The sequence below is a fragment of the Saccostrea echinata genome, unplaced genomic scaffold (genome assembly GCF_033153115.1).
Source record: "Saccostrea echinata isolate AGI-Se365-2 ecotype Australia unplaced genomic scaffold, CSIRO_AGI_Sech_v1 ptg000054l, whole genome shotgun sequence".
NCBI classification, from domain to species: Eukaryota; Metazoa; Mollusca; class Bivalvia; order Ostreida; family Ostreidae; genus Saccostrea; species Saccostrea echinata.
The window spans coordinates 68,452,501-68,473,723 of NW_026889803.1; the positions used below are offsets into that span (position 1 = coordinate 68,452,501).

The 21,223-nt window shown below is 34.6% G+C and overlaps 1 protein-coding gene across 4 annotated transcripts in view; it reads right to left on the reverse strand.

Moving 5' to 3' along the window:
• Window positions 1–20,796, reverse strand: part of LOC133171568 (protein phosphatase 1 regulatory subunit 16A-like) — a 31,438-nt gene extending 10,642 nt beyond the window's left edge. For all 4 annotated transcript variants that reach the window (XM_061306337.1, XM_061306334.1, XM_061306335.1 and 1 more), the window contains exons 1-9: window positions 20,709–20,796; window positions 12,499–12,949; window positions 9,936–10,006; window positions 8,492–8,637; window positions 7,349–7,452; window positions 3,839–3,963; window positions 3,267–3,392; window positions 2,039–2,114; window positions 789–909 (exon numbers count right to left, since the gene is read on the reverse strand). In XM_061306337.1, coding sequence (XP_061162321.1) covers window positions 789–909; window positions 2,039–2,114; window positions 3,267–3,392; window positions 3,839–3,963; window positions 7,349–7,452; window positions 8,492–8,637; window positions 9,936–10,006; window positions 12,499–12,763 — 1,034 coding nt within the window. In that variant the 5' untranslated portion in view covers window positions 12,764–12,949; window positions 20,709–20,796. The remainder of the gene's footprint in view (window positions 1–788; window positions 910–2,038; window positions 2,115–3,266; window positions 3,393–3,838; window positions 3,964–7,348; window positions 7,453–8,491; window positions 8,638–9,935; window positions 10,007–12,498; window positions 12,950–20,708) is intronic.
• Between the last annotated feature and the right edge of the window lie 427 nt (window positions 20,797–21,223).

A 21,223-nucleotide genomic window follows, 5' to 3' on the forward strand; every position in this document is an offset into this window, starting at 1 on the left:
TGTTCTTAAGATTTTTCCAGGTGAAACAATGAATCCCTACTGTGACCAAGTCCTTGCCCCAAAGCACTGATTTAACCAAATTTGTGGATAATGGTGCATCAATGCTTTTTCTCATCAGATTTTAAGAGAAGGATGGTTATAGTATAATATGACTGTATCTTCACTTCATAATAATGGTTACCAAAAAATGTTGCTGTTCTGTTCTTCAGAAGACAAGTTCCCTATACATTACCATGTAAAACCATCACTCTTTATTGGGATCACTTTCTTTCCCTGGGGCCATAATTTGAACAAACTTGAATCTTTAGTACATAAGTATGCTGTCAATTTTTCTCCTGGCTAAGTCATCTTGGGAAGTTTTTTTTTCTTTTTTTTTTTTTAGAGATTTTCCCCAAATGTATCTTCTTGTAGGACTTTGTCACCCTTAAACAGTCCCATCCTAGCCCCAGGAGTCATGATTTTAATAAACTTTAATTTACAATCAACAGGGAAGCTTTGCCATACATTTTTTTCTATTCTGCTCCAATTGTTCTTGTGAAGAATAATTCTTAAGAAGAAATTAAAAATGTAAAATGTTAACAAACAACAGAAGCCAGACATGTGACGAACTTTGGTCAAAAAGATAACAAGCTTTCAGTTGAGGTGAGCAAATGAGGGCATTATTGGGTGGTATCCAGTGCTATTCCTTTGAATTCCTATCAAAGTGGTGTCTATGGTGTTAAAATACCATAGTGTGTGTGGTTTCAGGGTACCACATCTCGTTATTACTGTGTTTATTTGGTACTTACGATCTACTTGTGTGCCTAGCACTGCGACGGACACTATCTTTTGTACGGCTAGCTTTGTTTGTTTCAATCTCATCTTTCATGTCTAAGATTTTTTGTCGAATCTCAGCATCTTCACAGAGGTCTAAAAAAAGACAATCACATCAATTTTTTACTCATGCTTATAAGGCTACATAAATTTAATTCTCTGGTTCTCAGGCAGATTTTCTCCAAAACAGATGCAGGCAGGAGGCTTTTTATCATTTTATTGGTGATAAAGTAGATGAGGAGGGTATTTTTTAATACCCAAATTTTCTAAACAATTAATATAAAAATTCTTTGTTACACAGATATACTTTTCATACTCTCCATGTCTGATCAATAGGTTTGCATTATCCATTGCTAATCAATGTGTGCACATCGTAGGCATTATCTTCAAGTGTATTTATAAACGAAGTAGCCAAGTTCTCTTTGAAAATGGCTATCGTAAGCAATATTAGAGTACTAAACTATGAGAAAATGAGTGCGGAACTTTTTTTCCGGATTGGTCTCCGCATTACCAACTTTTTATTTTATCAAAAATATGATAAAATTTGTAATGCGGCTACCTCAAAACGGATGCGCCTGAAAACAGTAATTTCAATTTTATGTAGTCTAAACTTAAAACTATCTATCTGGTGGTGTAAAATTGCACTCTATCTATTGGTTCTATTCCAGTTCTGACTAATTGTACAGTACCAACCAATAGTGCATATCTACCACTGACCCAAAATTATATATGACTGGTCACACAACTGAATATGCCTTCCTTTGTTTTATTTTACCAGACATGCTTACTTTGCTGAAATAAACAACACATGAAGTTGTGACCTTGTAGTCAGATTAACATGTTGCTTACCAATAGATGAAGTTGTGACCTTGTAGTCAGATTTACATGTTGCTTACCAATAGATGAAGTTGTGACCTTGTAGTCAGATTTACATGTTGCTTACCAACAGATGAAGTTGTGACCTTGTAGTCAGATTTACATGTTGCTTACCAATAGATGAAGTTGTGACCTTGTAGTCAGATTTACATGTTGCTTACCAACAGATGAAGTTGTGACCTTGTAGTCAGATTTACATGTTGCTTACCAATAGATGAAGTTGTGACCTTGTAGTCAGATTAACATGTTGCTTACCAACAGATGAAGTTGTGACCTTGTAGTCAGATTAACATGTTGCTTACCAACAGATGAAGTTGTGACCTTGGAGTCAGATTTACATGTTGCTTACCAAATGCTGTTTCTCCAATTCTCGTTTTAGCATCAATATCAGCACCATTCCTCACCAGAATTTCCAGGATTTCTGGCTACAAAACAAAATACTGCTGTAAAGTGTCTGGCTAGAAATTTGTCTCTTACAGTCAAATTATTGTTTAACATTTGGGCATATTATCAATTATATTATTATTATATATAATCATTATAAATAATTATGCTATTAATAATTTATTATTATTAAATAACTTTTAAATTAACCAGAAATAAGTCCATACAACATGAATGCCCCATCCAAGGCACAGTTTTATTTCAACAAGAAGAGAAATGTATCATCCTTCTTTAGTCAGAGATGATATTAAAATATGATGAAAGGAGGAATGATTTCTTTGTTTTCATTTCATATACAGAACTTCGGTAACTGCAAAATGAAGGAATAGTGGGGTCAAGGTCATATGGGGTCAAGTTCATAGGCAATGTCAAGGTCAGAAAATTATGACAGATGAATAGCACCTACTAATATATATTGGTGTAGTTTTGATAAAATAATCCTTCATAATTGTTTGAAATTTAGTTAAATATAAAATGAAGGTCATAGGGAAGTTCAAGATCAGAAAATGGTACAATTGTAAGGTTCTCACCAACATATATCCATGTTTTTATAAAAATGTCTTGAATAGTTACTTTAAAAAACAAAATAAGGAAAAAAGAGATCAAGGTCACAGGGAAGGTCAAGGTCACAAAATTATGCCACAGTTGAATAGCTATCAAAAATCTGTGTGAGTGTATGAATTTTGGTTAACATATCTTGAACAGTTTCTTTAAAACTTAGTTAATAGAAAGTGTGACAGACAGATGGAAGAACGGCAAGACAGAAACACTTTATGCCCTAACCATATTCATGGTGGGGCATAAAAATGTGCAAGTTTTAAAGTACATGTAAAATACAATAAGAATTTATGATATATGATTATCTCAGGATTTTTGGTGTTTGATCTGGACAGATAAATTCCAATAGGATCCATATCATATAATAAAGATGTGATCCAATCTGGATTTGTAAGATGTGATTCAGTCTGGATTTGTAAGGTGTGATCCAGTCTGGATTTGTAAGGTGTGATTCAGTCTGGATTTGTAAGGTGTGATTCAGTCTAGATTTGTAAGGTATGATTCAGTCGATTTGTAAGGTCTGATCCAGTCTGGATTTTTATAAGATGTGATCCAGACTGTTTACAAGGACTTACCTGTAGCCAGCAGGCAGCGGCGTGGATTGGTTGCCAAGAATCAAAATCTCTTCTGTCAACAGACACATGGTGGTCCAGCAGAAATTCTGCCACCTCCTGGTAGCCATTAGCAGCAGCTATATGTAACTGTAAAGTTAAAGAGTAGTCATACCATCAACCTGTACAACTGTAAAAAGTTGTCATAGTAACAATCCATGAATAGCTCTGGTAGCCATTAGCAACAGCTACATGTAACTGTAAAATGTAGTCATAGCAACAATTTATATGTAATTGTAAAAAACCAAGTCCTAGCTATCTGATCAGATTTTTAAATATTCTAAGCTACAGAATCTACTCACTAAATAGTACTGTATACGGGGATATTTTGCCCTTTTTATGCTAGTCTCAAGTGGGAAAATTTCAAATGGGGCAAATTCCAAATAAAAATCATTACCTCTAAAACACAGCTATTAAAACGGTGCTAAAATAGTTCCCAATTGTGAAAGAGTGAAAATAACACTGCATACATTATTCTTTTTACTTGATTTGACGTCAATGTAATAGTTAATTTACTTGCAAGCTATTCTACTTACAGGTGTGGCCCCTTCAGAGTTGATAAACTCTAGATCCCCTCCTCTCTTTGCGATTTGTTTTAGATCATTTAGCATTTGTTTTTCAGGAATGAGTCGAGTTTCATCAATGTCCTCCTGTGTTATTCCTACAATCAGAGACCACAGTAAATCAGTAAACAGTACACTTTTGTTGCTAAACTCCTTACTAAATCCAGTAGAGGATTCTTCACAGCGAATACAGTAAAACACAGACACAGACAACAATTAGAATTCACACTTACAGTAAAGTGAATTTCAATCCATGTAGCTTAAACTTGAGGATATTATAAATTATGTTTATAACTAATCAAAATTGTTCCCTGGCCTTCACTGCAAGTGTGTTTTACTGTTCATGTAACTTAATCAGAATATACCCGACTTCTGGAAGTCATAATAACATTATCTTTGTCCTATTCCATTCTATTTGAGCAACACCTTTTCTTCCCTTGGCATCCTAACTTGTTGTCATAAAATATACACATCTAGCTTTTTTTTTTTTGTTCATATAAACTGAACATTAAGGGTCCACCAAATATATAGTGTATGGTAACCATACATTTCTGAGTTGTTTTTATCATCCTAAAACATATTCATCAGTTTATATCAGGGACTTGAGAGAGATAGGAGGGGTTATAAATTTCTGATCTATTTACTTAAATCATGCTGACCTCCAACATTGCCTGACTATCACCTTCATCATTCTGTTTTTAACATAAATAACAACTTTTTTTATAGTCACTTTAAGAACATTAGAGATTGATAATATGAGGGTAGGGATTTGATACACAGTACAGTGTTGTTCTTATGGACTCTGTGACTGGGAACTGTTATGGGAGGGTAGGGATTTGATACACAGTACAGTGTTGTTTTTATGGACTCTGTGACTGGGAGTTGTTATGGCTGGGTAGAGATTTGATACACAGTATTACAGTGTTGTTTTTATGGACTCTGTGACTGGGAGCTGTTATGGGAGGGTAGAGATTTGATACACAGTATTACAGTGTTGTTTTTATGGACTCTGTGCCTGGGAGCTGTTATGGGAGGGTAGGGATTTGATACACAGTACAGTTGTTTTTATGGACTCTGTGCCTGGGAGCTGTTATGGGAGGGTAGGGATTTGATACACTGTACAGTGTTGTTTTTATGGACTCTGTGACTGGGAGCTGTTATGGGAGGGTAGGGATTTGATACACAGTACAGTGTTGTCTTTATGGACTCTTTTAACTAGGAGCTGTTATGGGAGGGTAGAGATTTGATACACAGTATTACAGTGTTGTTTTTATGGACTCTGTGACTGGGAGCTGTTATGGGAGGGTAGAGATTTGATACACAGTATTACAGTGTTGTTTTTATGGACTCTGTGCCTGGGAGCTGTTATGGGAGGGTAGGGATTTGATACACAGTACAGTTGTTTTTATGGACTCTGTGCCTGGGAGCTGTTATGGGAGGGTAGGGATTTGATACACAGTACAGTGTTGTTTTTATGGACTCTGTGACTGGGAGCTGTTATGGGAGGGTAGGGATTTGATACACAGTACAGTGTTGTCTTTATGGACTCTTTTAACTAGGAGCTGTTATGGGAGGGTAGGGATTTGATACACAGTTCAGTGTTGTTTTTATGGACTCTGTGACTGGGAGCTGTTATGGGAGGGTAGGGATTCGATACACAGTACAGTGTTGTTTTTATTGAACTTGTTATGGGAGGGAAAATTATTTGCTAACTCATCACTCTGCTAGCTCATCAACAAGATCAATTTTATCTATAAAACAAGTGTTTGCTCAGCCTCAAGTATTTGCCAAGTCATCTTTTTTTTAAATCACTCTTGCATCAACAAATGTGAATACACAAAGGTTCATTGACACATGACATATATCATGTAAATAATATATTATAAAAACATTGATGTTACATTCAACATCTCTTCTTCTCCGACTTGTACATCTTGTAAAATGATTTATAGATAATTTAATCAATGAAAGGCTGGCACATGTACATCAGTTCATAACAAGGTGTTTGGTAAACTATGAGGTTATGAGTATTTGTCTCTGAATATAATTAATATTGTCCACCTATATTATACAATAGACAAGACAGTAGTTTATTTTATATCTTATCTGATCTACGTCTATATACATGGATTTTGCAAAAGAAACAGTGTTTGTAAAGCAGCACAAATCCTGACGACCATTTTAAAGGGGTGGTAGGGGGTGTTATGCACACCAAATTTTATTCTTTCAAGTGTATTGTAAGATTTAGTTCACATGGACCTATCATACCATGCTTTAGCATCTAACATCAAGCATGAATTCACAAGGCTAAGATAGGTTAACTATTCAATACTGCTATATATTATACTTGACAACTGTTTTCTTGAGGTGAAAATTTTCAATATTTCTACTTAAACTACATACAATATTTACAGGTAACTCTTGATGGCTCGAACTTCGATCTCTCGAAGTTCTTGATCGCTCGAAGTGAGTCTCCGGTCCCTAATTTTTCCACTATATAACTAAGCAAATTTACTCTTGATTTCTCGAACTCTTGATCTCTCGAAACCCTTGATCCCTCGAAGTCAAAATGCAGTCCCGCTATGCATATTCTATTAGAATTTACCCTCGATATCTCGAAGTGGCTATGTGTATACAAGATTATATAATTAGCACCTTTACCTGGACATTTAAATGGCCCCAGGCAGAAGACGCGGGTCTCGAGGGACAGGATGTTTATTCAGGTGACACTTATGCTGCAAGGTGATAATTGATTTACAATGAATCATATTTTGCCTATATGCTATTAAAATAATTATCATCGACTGTTTTAAGATAATTTAGATACGCAGTGTCATTGAAAAAACACTAATTTAATTTTTATTTCGAGTCAGTGTCAAAGTTAAACGAAATATGAAAAAAGCAGAAACAGCCTCAATGTCAATATGACGACTTTTATTGCGGACAAATACTTACAGAACTGTGTTCAATGATCATGTTTGGAATAGAAAAAACTCTATACGACGCTGTAAAATGTCGTTTTCATGTAACGAATGCGTAGTATGATGTCCGTATTACAAAGAATAAATAAATATACATGATATGACGATATACATTTTTTGCTTTACTCAGTTTAATGAAATATTCATCTGAATTACGAAAAAATATCGTTGTTTTATAAAAACCACGTGTAAAAGGTTAGCACTGCATGAAAATTATTACATCCGGTAAGACTAATTTTAAAACCTGTCAACAAACCCGGAAAATTCCGGACTCTTGAAAACTCGAACTCTTGATCTCTCGAAGTTTTTCCTCGGTCCCGCGGACTTCGAGGTTTCGAGAGTTACCTGTATAATAGAATACCTTATCTGACTTATCTTCAAATTGTTATGAGGCATTTTATGTAATTTTGTGAGTTGATGTTTTAGAGCTATTTGAAAAATCAAGAACTTGGGCTAGGTATAGCCCTCCTGAGAGTTGTTTAATTTCTCCTCATAGAAATACCTCTTTTTGCCATCTCCGTTTCGATGTAATCCAGTGTGACTTCATCCTCACAGATATCGTACGGCATGTTACCATCAGCATTTACAGCCAAAAGTTCTGCACCCCTAAAAAACACATTAAATCTGGAAAATGTGTTTACTGAAAAATTACTATACTAGATTTTATTAATTGTTGAATGCTAATTCAGTTCTCTTTCTTCTAGAAATTTCACTTTTTTAACATTTGAAACAGGAAGAACCATTCTTCAATGGGCTGTCATGTTCATATTAAAGCTATCGGTGTGTTTTCTTCATTTATACTATTCAGTCATTCCAATATTATTTAATCTTCAGGAAAAACATAAAATAAAAAACAAATTACAATCTCTATCATTAAATTAATTTCCATTATTTTGATGTCAAGTACATGAAAACAAGTAGCAAATAAGATAAATTATTCTAAATAAATTATTCTAAATAAGGAATCACTAAGCAGGCCTCAAGACCATAAACTTAGAACAGATTTTAGTAAAAGTTTCTTGAGTTTCACTTAACATATGGGCTAAAAAAAAAAGTAAATGGTTTCAATAATATAAAAATTTGAACATATGACAAAAATTTTGTTTTATAATCAAAATTATTTCAAAAGTTAAATTAATTTGAAATTTTGACTTAAGTCTGTTCTCAGTTCATGGTTTTGGGACCAGATTACGTAGCTCAACTGTAATATAATGTCAGAAAAAAAGTTCATGGTATGTAGTACCACTTGGTGGTGTAGCATGAATTCATGTATCTGTGGCTTTTGTGTACACGAGGTAACATGTAATTATGGCAGGTTTGAGAAGTAAATTGTTGAACTATATAGAGTTTGTTTGGGATTAAAATGGTAATTAAATTTTGTCCCTGAAAAAAGGAATCACCAAAATGACTAGGTCAATAACCCAATCAAAGATCTACTACAGTCAAATCCTGTTATCACAAACTTGCTGGGACCAATAAAAAACCGAGATAGATTCCCGAATTTGAGATATAAAGGTTACAATACATAAAGATGGAGAAGAGGGGACTTCCAACTCAGACATATCCGTGGTATATGAGATAAAGATGATTGAGAGATACTTATGTATTATTTCTGTTCTGCTATAAATAGTAAAATGCCGCTTACTTATCTATGAGGTAGCGACACAGATGAACATGTCCACATGTAGCGGCTGCATGAAGTGGTGTCCATAACTCCGTATCCCGCGCATTCACTGATGCTCCGAACTCCAAGAGTAGCTTCAACATTTCTTCATTATCATCGATACAACACTAAAAAAAAGAATAACATTAGAGAAGTTACTAATAGGTTAGTCTTTATTGTGCATCTATTGCAGTTCTACTTGGATACCAGAATGAAAGGTGATACACCCTATGGAACATTTGATGCTATTAGCTTATTTCTACAGGGAGCTACACATTTATCAAAGGGAGCTATAGGACAAGCTTTATACAGATTGAAGTATCCTTTGGTGCTATCATACAGGGCTATTGGATGTGCTACAAATAAAAAATTACTCTCCGGTGTTACGGTATCATAGGGAACCACAGAACATGCTATATGAAGATGTACCATTAAGAGCTACTTCATGTATTAAAGAGAGCAGTTGGATATCCTACAGACTATTACCCTGTGGGAATTTCTTATGTATTACAGGGAGCAGCTGCTATGTCTAAGCATTTGAAGAACACAACAGCAAGCTATTAGAAATAAAAGATGCATGTGTGTGTACCAAAGGGAGAAGGCATATATTGTCTAAGCATCTGGGAAATATCACAGGAATCTATATAATGAAAATATCGGGCCTCTAATGAGCTCCTCCTAGCCAGATTTATAACGGAAAATTTTGCTTTCATGCCTAATATCTATATAATATCCTCTCAGCTCTGTAAATCTGGTTCTCTCTCATTAATTAGAAGGGAAGGGAAACAATTGCTGCATCACTCTACAATAACATCATGAGAAAATTAATTCTAAACCCACTTTGAAAATCTTCATTCTCCAGCCAAAACATACTGGCACAAAACCAGTGAGAGATCGTTAAAATCTATGCCATCCAACATTCATCCTACTGAACAAATACATTTGACAGTCAATTTGGGTTCTTTTTTTTTTTTGTATGAAAAAGCCAGGCAACAGTAAAAGCCAATATTTTTTTAAAGGTTTAGTAAAACCTTTGTTTCAAACACAACTTTTTTAAGTTCTTTGTAGTAATCAAAAGCCCGACATGCTTAAAGAAACATATTTTTCTTTTATAACCCTCTCTCACTAAAAATACAATAGAATTTTTCAGTTAAGAGTTTCCTAGTAGAACTTCAAATGGAATCAAGATAACTGGAGAGGAAAGAAATGTGACAGGTCAGACGGATTGTAGACCTGGAGAAGATCAGTATCTATAAATAGACGACCTGGTATAGAGCAGTATCTATAAATAGACTGACCTGGTATAGAGCAGTATCTATAGACTGACCTGGTATAGAGTAGTATCTATAAATAGACTGACCTGGTATAGAGCAGTATCTATAAATAGACTGACCTGATGTGTAGCAGTTTTTATAAATAGACTGACCTGATGTAGAGCAGTGAGTCCATCTTCATTGGTCACATCAGGGTTGACACCAGCACTCAGGAGACGCTTCACTGTTAAATACAAATAAAAATATTTTATTATACCTCTATTAAGAATACTCTAATTTGATTGGTTTGTTAGAAGGCTTTTAAACTCAATAACGACTCCAAAAAGTGCCGTTTCCAGCAATAATGACTTAGGAATCATTGCACGTGGGGTATAATGACCCAGTCATTATAAATAATAATGACTGCTAAAAATGACCTGTTAATCTAAATTCTATTCAAATTGAAAATTTATGCATATAGTAATGATTCTTCATTACAAAAAAATGCCGTTATAAAAATATGTATAATCTTTTTTATGATAAGGAGTTTTGGCCTATAGATGCGTCATAAAAATTTAGCATTTTCAATTTCATTGAAACTTTCGTTACAATGTCAAATTCAACGAATGCAGACTCGGCACTTTTGTACAGTAGAAGTCTGCACCAGATTGTCATTGTACTTGGAAATGGTATTTATGAATTTATAAAAATGCATGTTACTGACAATCACACAGTGTTTTAATAAATCGGCGGTGCAAAAACTTACAAGACTTGCAGGCAAAAAGTAAACAACTTCATTAGCGAATCCCGATCCCGATGGAACACTGATAACAGTAGGTCTAATACACAATTGATTATTTTAGTAATTAAGCCTACAAAAATTGCCTTAACTTATATTGGCATAATAAAACAATTGATTATCCCTTATGAGTTCAACATGGTGAAATAAGGACCCACGACCTGGCCCACTCTCTGACCTGACCTGACCTCAGCCGCTACGCGGTCTCGGGTCAGGTCAGGTCACCTCATGGGCCAGGTCGTGGGTCCTTATTTCACCATGTTGACCACATAAGGGGTAATTAATTGTATTTTAAAAAATAAACTAGATATACCACAACATCAGGTGAACACTCTCTATCCCACAACTTTTCTTCAAAGCTCATTGCAAAAAATATTTAAGAAAACTAACAGTCAACAACTGATAAATATAATTTTCAATGAACAACTTACGGACATAAATAACAATCAAAAACTAAGAAAAGTAAAACAGTCAACTGAAAAGTGTACCAGCTTACACCGACAACTGTAACTTATAGACAACTGACATACATAACTTATAGACAACTGACATACATAACTTATGGACAACTGACAAATATAACTTATGGACAACTGACATATTTAACTTATAGACAACTGACCTATGAAACTTATGGACAACTGACATACATAATTTATTGACAACTGACTTACATAACTTATTGACAACTGACATACATAACTTATAGACAACTGACATACATAACTTATTGAAAACTGACATACATAACTTATTGACAACTGACATACATAACTTATTGACAACTGACATACATAACTTATTGACAACTGACATACGTAACTTATTGACAACTGACATACGTAACTTATTGACAACTGACATACGTAACTTATAGACAACTGACATACATAACTTATAGACAACTGACATATGTAACTTATAGACAACTGACATACGTAACTTATAGACAACTGACATACGTAACTTATAGACAACTGACATATATAACTTATAGACAACTGACATACATAACTTATTGACAACTAAGATACATAACTTATTGACAACTGACATACATAACTTATTGACAACTGACATATGTAACTTATTGACAATTGACAACTGTTACTTATAGACAACTGACATATGTAACTTATAGACAATTATTATACCTCTACTGATTTTTCACTATATAAGAGTAAATCGATATATTTTGCTGATTCCCTGAAAATCACCGTAAATGGACTGATTCCCTGCAAAAAGGTGCATCAGTTTGATAACCTGATACACACCTATTCGGAACACCTAGCAATTTCTTTTAATCATATGAAAAGTACTGATATGTTCCAAATAAAATCATGAATATTCATAATGCAATCAAAAACTAAGAAAAGTAAAACAGTCAACTGAAAAGTGTACCAGCTTACACCGACAACTGTAACTTATAGACAACTGACATACATAACTTATAGAGCCTAATGTATACGGGAAAGAGTATCATGTTATTGTGACATCAAGCAAGCCTATTTTCCTTGGCCTTCGCCTCGGGAAATAGACTTGCTCTTGGGGAACTGGAATCTTGCCGACTTCCTCAATGATATAGTTTAACTGTATACTGACATATATAACTTAAAGTCTGCTGACATATAACTTAGACAACTCACATACATAACTCTAAGACAATTGACATATAACTTATAGATACCTGACATTTTTACCTTATGGACAACTAACACATCACAACGGTTTGTTTTTACTTTGTATACAGTAACTTAAACAGATGCAACTGCTAACACTTACCAGATGTAGCAGACAGACAAGTGACAACTTATGGACAAATAACAGCTGTAATTTACAATCATCAACTTGCAGTTGACATGCTTAATACTTCAACAATTTGCCTGTTGCTTTATTTCAATGAACACAGTACTATAATATATACTAAGTATACTAACCATCTTCTAAGTCATTCCGGGCTGCCGACTCCAGTAACATAATATTTCCTTTGAAGCGTACCCTTGTTGTTTTTGCTCGTCGGTGTTTTTTGTGCGGCTGACCTTTTTTGGATTTTTTGTTACTGTCTTTGTCCAACTGTTTTTCATAGTTAGCCCATTTCTTTAACTGTGCAGAACGTCGCTTTTTGGCATGTTTCAACCTTTCTTGTGTTCCCATGCGCTCAACGCTTGGGATTTCTGCGACCAAATCGGAATGGTCAGCCATTTTGTTAAGAGATTCAGTCAGTAAATAATCACTTTAAGCTGATCATACAGACAGAAAATTGTATCATGAATTCACAATCCAACTTAAGTGCAACACAGAAGAGTTGTAATCCATCCTATTCACTCCTCACTATTCTGGATCCACTACTGAAACAAATGTACTGGGCTCCAGTCTATCTCACTGTGCCTGGAAAATCAAATATTAAGTTATCAATAATAGAATAGATGACTCTTACTAATATCTGCAGCAGCAATAACCATTCCATTTTCCCTGCAGCAGAAATGTATACCTAGCATAGAGTGACTACTATTGAGCCACAAAGAAACAGTATAAGACCTGTTTACACTCTGTTTAAACAATTACTAGGCTGTGGGATTATAAACACAGCTCCAGGATAAAACACGGTAGATTTTCTCTTGATTAACTCTGCATTCATTACTCTGCCACTGCACCATAACTTAATCATTTAATACAGGGAAGTCATGTCTTAATATTTAACCCCCCTCCATCCATTTGAATATAATATATCTGATTGTCTTCTCCAAATCTATTGTTCTTCTTTGACAACAAACACAAGAGGTTCTGACACCAAACCCAGCCCAAAATAGAGGGTAAAAATGTAGGTGGTATTAATTTCTTGGAGGGGGGGAACAGGCCTTGACCTTCAGAACCATATTAAGGAGGGTTACTGATAATCATACTGTGTAATTAATCTCACATTTAGAACTTGCTCTATGTTCATCGTATTCTAAATCTGCTTCTTTGAAGAGGTGAAGAGTTTATAATAAGGAAGTTTGATCACTTTAAATTTTTTTTAATTGAAATACAGGAAATTTCAATTTTAAGGGTGACATATTTGAGTATTTTTATAGTGACTATGACCAATATAGTTCCAAAATTTGTTAAAATTATCAGAAAGAAAAGCTAAAGAGAGAAACTGCACAATAAGAAAAATGTGAATGAAATTAAATCAGTGTGAATGATAGAATCACACAGCCAATTTGTAATGGTTTTCAATTCATATTTGACTTCTAAACTTTCTTGTTTAAGTGCAGAAGCTGCTCATAGATTTGTGTAGTAGAGGTCATTTTTAAACTCAGTGAAAACTTTACAGGGAATTTTCATACTGTAATGAGGGTGGGAACTAGCTGCCACTCAATAAGAAACCTTAAAGGGAGTTGACATATTGTAATGAAGGAGGAACTAGCTGTCACTCAGTAAGAAACCTGATAGGGAGTTGACATACTGTAATGAGGGGGAACTAGCTGTCACTCAGTAAGAACCTTACAGGGCAATGACATACTGTAATGAGGGGGAACTAGCTGTCACTCAATAAGAAACCTTACAGGGAGTTGACATACTGTAATGAGGGGGAACTAGCTGTCACTCAGTAAGAATCCTTACAGGGAGTTGACATACTGTAATGAGGGGGAACTAGCTGTCACTCAATAAGAAACCTTACAGGGTGTTGACATACTGTAATGAGGGGGAACTAGCTGTCACTCAGTAAGAAACCTTACAGGGAATTGACATACTGTCATGAAGGGGAACTAGCTGTCACTCAATAAGAAACCTTACAGGGAGTGGACACACTGTAATGAGGGGGAACTAGCTGTCACTCAATAAGAAACCTTACAGGGAGTTGACATAATGTAATGGGGAGGGAACTAGCTACCACTCAATAAGAACCTTACACGGCAATGACATACTGTAATGAGGAGGGAACTAGCTGCCACTCAATAAGAAACCTTACAGGGAGTTGACATACTGTAATGAGGGGGAACTAGCTGCCACTCAATAAGAAACCTTACAGGGAGTTGACATACTGTAATGGGGGGGGGGGGGGGGAACTAGCTGCCACTCAATAAGAAACCTTACAGGGAGTTGACATACTGTAATGGGGGGGGGGGGGAGGGGAAACTAGCTGCCACTCAATAAGAAACCTTACAGGGAGTTGACACACTGTAATGAGGGAGAACTAGCTGCCACTCTATAAGAAACCTTACAGGGAGTTGACATACTGTAATGAGGGGGAACTAGCTGTCACTCAATAAGAAACCTTACAGGGAATTGACATACTGTCATGAGGGGGAACTAGCTACCACTCAGTAAGAAACCTTACAGGGAATTGACATATTGTAATGAGAGGGAACTAGCTGCCACTCAATAACAAACCTTACAGGGAGTTGACATAATGTAATGGGGAGGGAACTAGCTGCCACTCAATAAGAAACCTTACAGGGAACTGACATACTGTAATGGGGAGGGAACTAGCTGCAAATCAATAAGAAACCTTACAGGGAGCTGACATACTGTAATGAGTGGGGGGGGGGGGGGGGGGGAACTAGCTGCCACTCAATAAGAAACCTTACAGGGAGTTGACATACTAGGGGGAAACTAGCTGTCACTCAGTAAGAAACCTTACAGGAATTGACATACTGTAATAAGGGGGAACTAGCTACCACTCAGTAAGAAACCTTACAGGGAATTGACATACTGTAATCAGGGGGAAACTAGCTGCCACTCAATAAGAAACCTTACAGGGAGTTGACACACTGAAATGAGGGCGGACTAGCTGTCACTCAATAAGAAACCTTACAGGGAGTTGACATACTGTAATGAGGGGGGAACTAGCTAACACTCAATAAGAAACCTTACAGGAAGTTGACACACTGTAATGGGGGGGGGGGGGGGAGGGACTAGCTGTCACTCAATAAGAAACCTTACAGGGAGTTGACACCCTGAAATTGGGAGGGAACTAGCTGTCACTCAATAAGAAACCTTACAGGGAGTTGATACACTGTAATGGGGGGGGGGGAACTAGCTGCCAATCAATAAGAAACCTTACAGGGAATTGACATACTGCAATGAGAGGGAACTAGCTGTCACTCAATTAGGGACTCTATAAGTCTTCCTATTGAAAAGAAGGAAAGAAGGGAAAAGCTTGGACATGTTGTGTAATGAAAGGATCACTCAATTTAGGAAAACTTCACAAGTCGTCAACATGGTCAAAGTATGTCTCTTTATTCTCTTAAAAAAATCACCATGATTTCAATTTTATGATGCACACTTTCTAAAATAAATATTCTTGCCAAAAATTGCTCCAGTGCATAGTCTAAAACTGAACTTAGAATAAGAAATCTGCTAAATAGGACACTCTCTCTGAGGTCAGTATGGGATTTCATGTCAGTATCTCTTTACTTGCGGACACAATGGAGTGATGCTGATGAACTGTCTTCTGAGGATCAGAGACACAGACCAACTGTAATACAGAACAGAAAGGATTTGCAAGTAAATTACAGGGCCAATAAAAATCAATCATCAAATTTTCCCTAGCTAAAACAATACTATAACTACCAAAAAATGATGAAGTTTAACAATACCAGGGCTCTCACACCAGTTTTTGGGATTGGGGCCGGGGCTTTGAAAATTGGGAAAATTAGCGACCTTTTGAGGAAATTTGGGAAAATCATAACTAGACAATATCCATTAAATTCATTATATATTGAGTTTCTGGTGGTTGTTATCAACTAAATTTCTGTTTTGTAATATAGAGAAATATGAATAACAAGTTTAGGAACTACATATTTTACTAAATGTTCTTCAATATTTGGGGAAGTGACCAATTGGGAAAATTAAAACATTAAATTGGGAAAAAAGATACCTTTTTTGAATTGGGAATAGGGCCTTTAAATGGCCCCAATTACAGAGAATCGAGAGCCCTGAACACACAGGGCAAAAAATCATTATTAAGAGTTCAACTTCAATATCCAGTAAAAGCTACAATATGTCTAAAAAATTTTACTACAATATCAATTATTTTCTAATTTTCCACAAATGTCTAAGATTAGTTCTGTACAGTAACTGCAGCTTCTAAAACATTATAGGACCTCAATTCTATCAAGTTTCAGTTTGTTCTCACAAAAGCCAAATTTTGTGTTCAGCACACTGAAAAAATTGATGCAAGATTTTTTCCGATGACAAGTTTACAGAGACATCTAGGACACAAGATCAAGCCTTAGAAGTTTTAGAATTGTCACTGTAAATAGCTCCTGGTCTCCAATATCATATTTCATAGAAATGAATTAGATTTGGCAACAGGCAAAGCCTCTAAATACCATTTCCATGCAAAAGATACATATGTCAAATAATTAAATGAAGTTAGTATGCTGAAATATATTCAGAATTACAAAATTCTGGGGAAACTAAATTACAAATTGTCTCCATTTTGAAAGAAATGTTCATGAAAACATTGTTCTATTTACCCCCTACAAATGATATCAGAAGATGTAGTATTTACATGATTTAGGTAAAGCATCTAACATGTTATAATAATAAGTTAAATCATACATTCAATAAATGAAATGGTAGGTTTTTAACACAGTTTATGACAATCTTAGCAAAAAGGGGTATCATTTGAATCCATTTCCCAGCTTGCCTACTGATACAGAAATTTGTGGTATGCATTTTGTTAAAGACACCTTAAGCATGTTAAGACTCATGCCTTAAATTTCAGTACAATCTGTTGGTAAAGATGTTCCTGTACTGGGAGGAAATTTGGTTCTGCTGGTCTTGAGTTCAACTCTGAGGACTGGGTCAGGGTGGTGAAGGATTTAGTGAATTTCTGTGTTTGTAATAATAAAAATACACTCTCTTGATAAAATTCAAGTGAGAACTGTTAAAATCAAGAAATATCTTCAACTCCCATAAAAAGTGTTCAGAATATCAAAAATATTAAATTATTGCTTAATATTATTCTCACAACAAACACTCGACAAACTTCCCATCAATTAAGCCATAGAACTTTCAACATAATGAACACTTTTTGGAAAATCACTAACACAGCATATTAGATGTCTGATAGCTGTGACATTATAACAGAAACAGAGAATATTCAGGCTATTTGCTGGAAGACAGAACCACTTAAGAACAGAACATCACAGCAGGTGATAGCAGATTAATGCTTGTAGGTTTTTATGTTTTCTGTCAGAGAATGCCAGAATCCAGCTTCCTCAGAAGAAAAGTGATCAAAGACACCATGAATGGATTCTTAATCCTTTGGTCTTCATTACTACATTGTACCAAACTGTACCTAATTAAGTATTGATAAAGTCAATAAACACTTTGTGGATAAATAAGGTTTTCACTTTAATACTATTACTATAGGCATGATAGGTTGTTTTGATTCTAATATCAGCTCAGTAAGGCATCAGCAGCTCAGCAAAACAGTGGAATCTCATCAAAATGGGGGAATCTTGGAGAACAGTTTGTTATCTACTAAATCATGTAAATAGATGTCTGTTCAATTACAGTATCTGATATAGGGCTAATAATGGATATTCTGTAAGGGGTGAAAGATCCATCAAGAGAAAGTGATCTAGAGTGTGTGTACAAACAATTTATAAAAGAAGGAAGTATATGTATACAACTATTGAACCATTCATTAGCTTTTTAGATTCCATGAAGCTCTTACTCTAGTTTCATATCAGAATACTGAATTAATTGATTCAAATTTAATTTTTGGAAAGGGCTTTGGAGGCAGTGGCTGCAGCTAATATGAATGTTGATATGATAGATTACAAAATAACATAAATTCTTTGAAATTTTAAGAGAATGTTTCATAATTTATATTTTAAAGCAATTCTTTGGGGGTGGGGTAATTTAAATCACAGAGGAGTTCTAACTTGATACAGTGTATTATGATTTGACTTTATTTTATCAGACTTTATTCCTAAAGCTTTGACTGCCTTAAAGCTTTAACATCTATGCGAATTATTACAGCCTTTCCAACCAGTGCAGCATTCTTATAGTTTGAGATCAGACAGAAGTAATCTTTCTCTACCATTATGTGGAACTGTATCTTACTATAATAGTTTTATTCCTTCAACGATAAAATTGTGGAATAATCTTAGCTCTGATGTAAAAATGTCACCTTCTTTATTAATGTTTAAGTCAAAAATAAAAACTAAACGACCATTTAGCAGTTGTAATTATTATAACTATGGTAACAGAAAAGAGAATATACTTCATTGTCAATTACGCAATGAAGCTAGTAACCTTAATGCACACTTAAGAAATCATTATATAATAGCTGCTTCATCTTGTCCTAGGTGTGATTACCATAATGAGGATAATGAGCACTATTTTATGAATTGTCCAGCATATAGCATACAAAGAAATGAACTAAGAAAAAAATTACAAGAGCTAGGTATACCATATGAACTAAAGATTCTTTTACATGGGAGTTCGAAGTTATCGCATCAAACTATCATCAACATTACAAATTATGTACAAGAATACATTAGGCCAACAAAACATTTTTAAATACATTTCCTTTTGATATATATATATTTTTACTATATTTTATTAATACTATGTGTTATGCTTAATTCACCTGGATCTGTGCGTGTCTGTGTGTGCTTGTGTGTTTGTGTCTGTGCGTGTTTCTGTATGTGTGTCTGTGTGTGTTTACCCGCATTGTAATATATATATATTCACTCAGCCCATTGTATTTTGTAACTTTGATTCTTGTATAGAGAGGGTAGTTATAGGCATTGCCTGTTGCCCAATCTATTCATTATTTTGAATAAATATTGTTTAAATCAAAGCTTTAACATGATACAGTGTATAATGATTTGACTTTATTTTATCGACTTTATTCCTATAGTTTTGACTGCCTTAAAGCTTTAACATGATACTGTAACTGTCAGTGTATTATGATTTGATTTGATTTTATCAGACTTTATTCCTATAGTTTTGACTGCCTTAAAGCTTTAGATTCATAACTTTAATAGTGAAATTTGTCTAATCTGGATGTTGTATATTCTGAAATCTTGTTAATACAATGAAACCACTCAGAGCAAACATGTAATCTAGGTGAACCCACTCGTTACCAATTCAAACTTTTACAGTAAAACATGCTTATGACAAAGTGCCAGGAACAGACGATTTTCTTCATTATAAGTGTATTAAATATGCTATATCCGTTAAGTTACAATATATTTTAAAGTCATGGGGAATGAAAATCACTTCGCTGTAAGCGTCAATTCATTATAAGTGTGTTTTACTGTAACATAAATTGTGAAAGTGTAATACATTAATTTTTGAAGATATGCAACCTGCTTAGTGTTTATTTCATAATAGGTCAATTTTATTTCAAAACAGTCAAACATAATCTACATGATCTATTGCAAAACTTTTATACAGAATTAAAAGACAAACTATCTGAATGAAACATACTGGAAGATCAAAACAAACTGTCTGAATGAAATGGAAGTTTTGATATGATGCACTCTTTAATATCTACACGTATCAATATATCCACTCTAAAATTCTGACTTTTGTTACATGTAAAATCCATCCTGAACCAAAACAAACAAACATGCAAACAAAAATTTAAAAACCCCAAAAAATAAAAAATAAATAAAAAAATAATGTGAGTCACCAGTCTACGTATTGGGCGTTTACAAAAAAGGATATCTTAAACACTCCATCATTACAATAAAAGAGAGTAGGCCTATACTAAATACATATTTTATTTTTAAAATCAACATAAACATCATTCTTTGATATGAAGATCAACAAAAAATATAATAAATGCATCTGATAAATGTGACAGACACAGATACCAAACCGAGAGCAAAATACCGGAAATTCAGGTAGCACCGATGGCAAAAACCACACACCAGAAAAACTTACACAAAATTAAAAAACACTTTAACATTTATATGCATGAATTTTCCCCTTATTTGAAGTTTACCAAGTGCACAAATGGTGGCAATGGTCGTTATCTATAATTAGATGTATTATCTTTCTGCACAAACACGTACTGTAAAAAAAAAATCTACCTGTTCATGTTCCTCAGGTGAAAGCAGGTGTCAATTTCGTCTTTTTTTCATTAAAAGTGTAAACAGTGAATTTTCAGCTTTGTTTTGCATAATCATACCTTACTTAAAGGATAGTGGATTTCATTCTTCTACGCTACCAAAGATAATCCCATTGGTCTACCTTCGTAACACGACAAATTCACCGAATTCCGGTGCCATTTTTTTCCAAAATGTCGCCTTGTTTTTTCAACACAAGAGGGCGCTTGACATTTCCGCTCTATTTTGTCACGTGACGAGTGGCTACGATGGGCGGATCTACTACCTTTCTTCAGAGTTCTAATTTCATGGTTGTTTGATCTACCCTTAGTTAAAATCTAGATCAAATGGAAATCTTTAGTGAATACCAGTAATTGCATACATTACAATATTTGCATCTGAGCGCCAATGTTACTCTTAATGTCTTTGATGAAATTTTTTCCTTCGGAAATATGGCATGAAAATATATGGAAATATATCTACCCTAAGTTGAAAATGAACGAGATAAACTCAGTATGTTTTATTATCAATTCTTTTTGTGAAATAATATTTAAATTGCATTTTTGTGAGATGAAATGCTTTCCGAGGCCTTTGATTC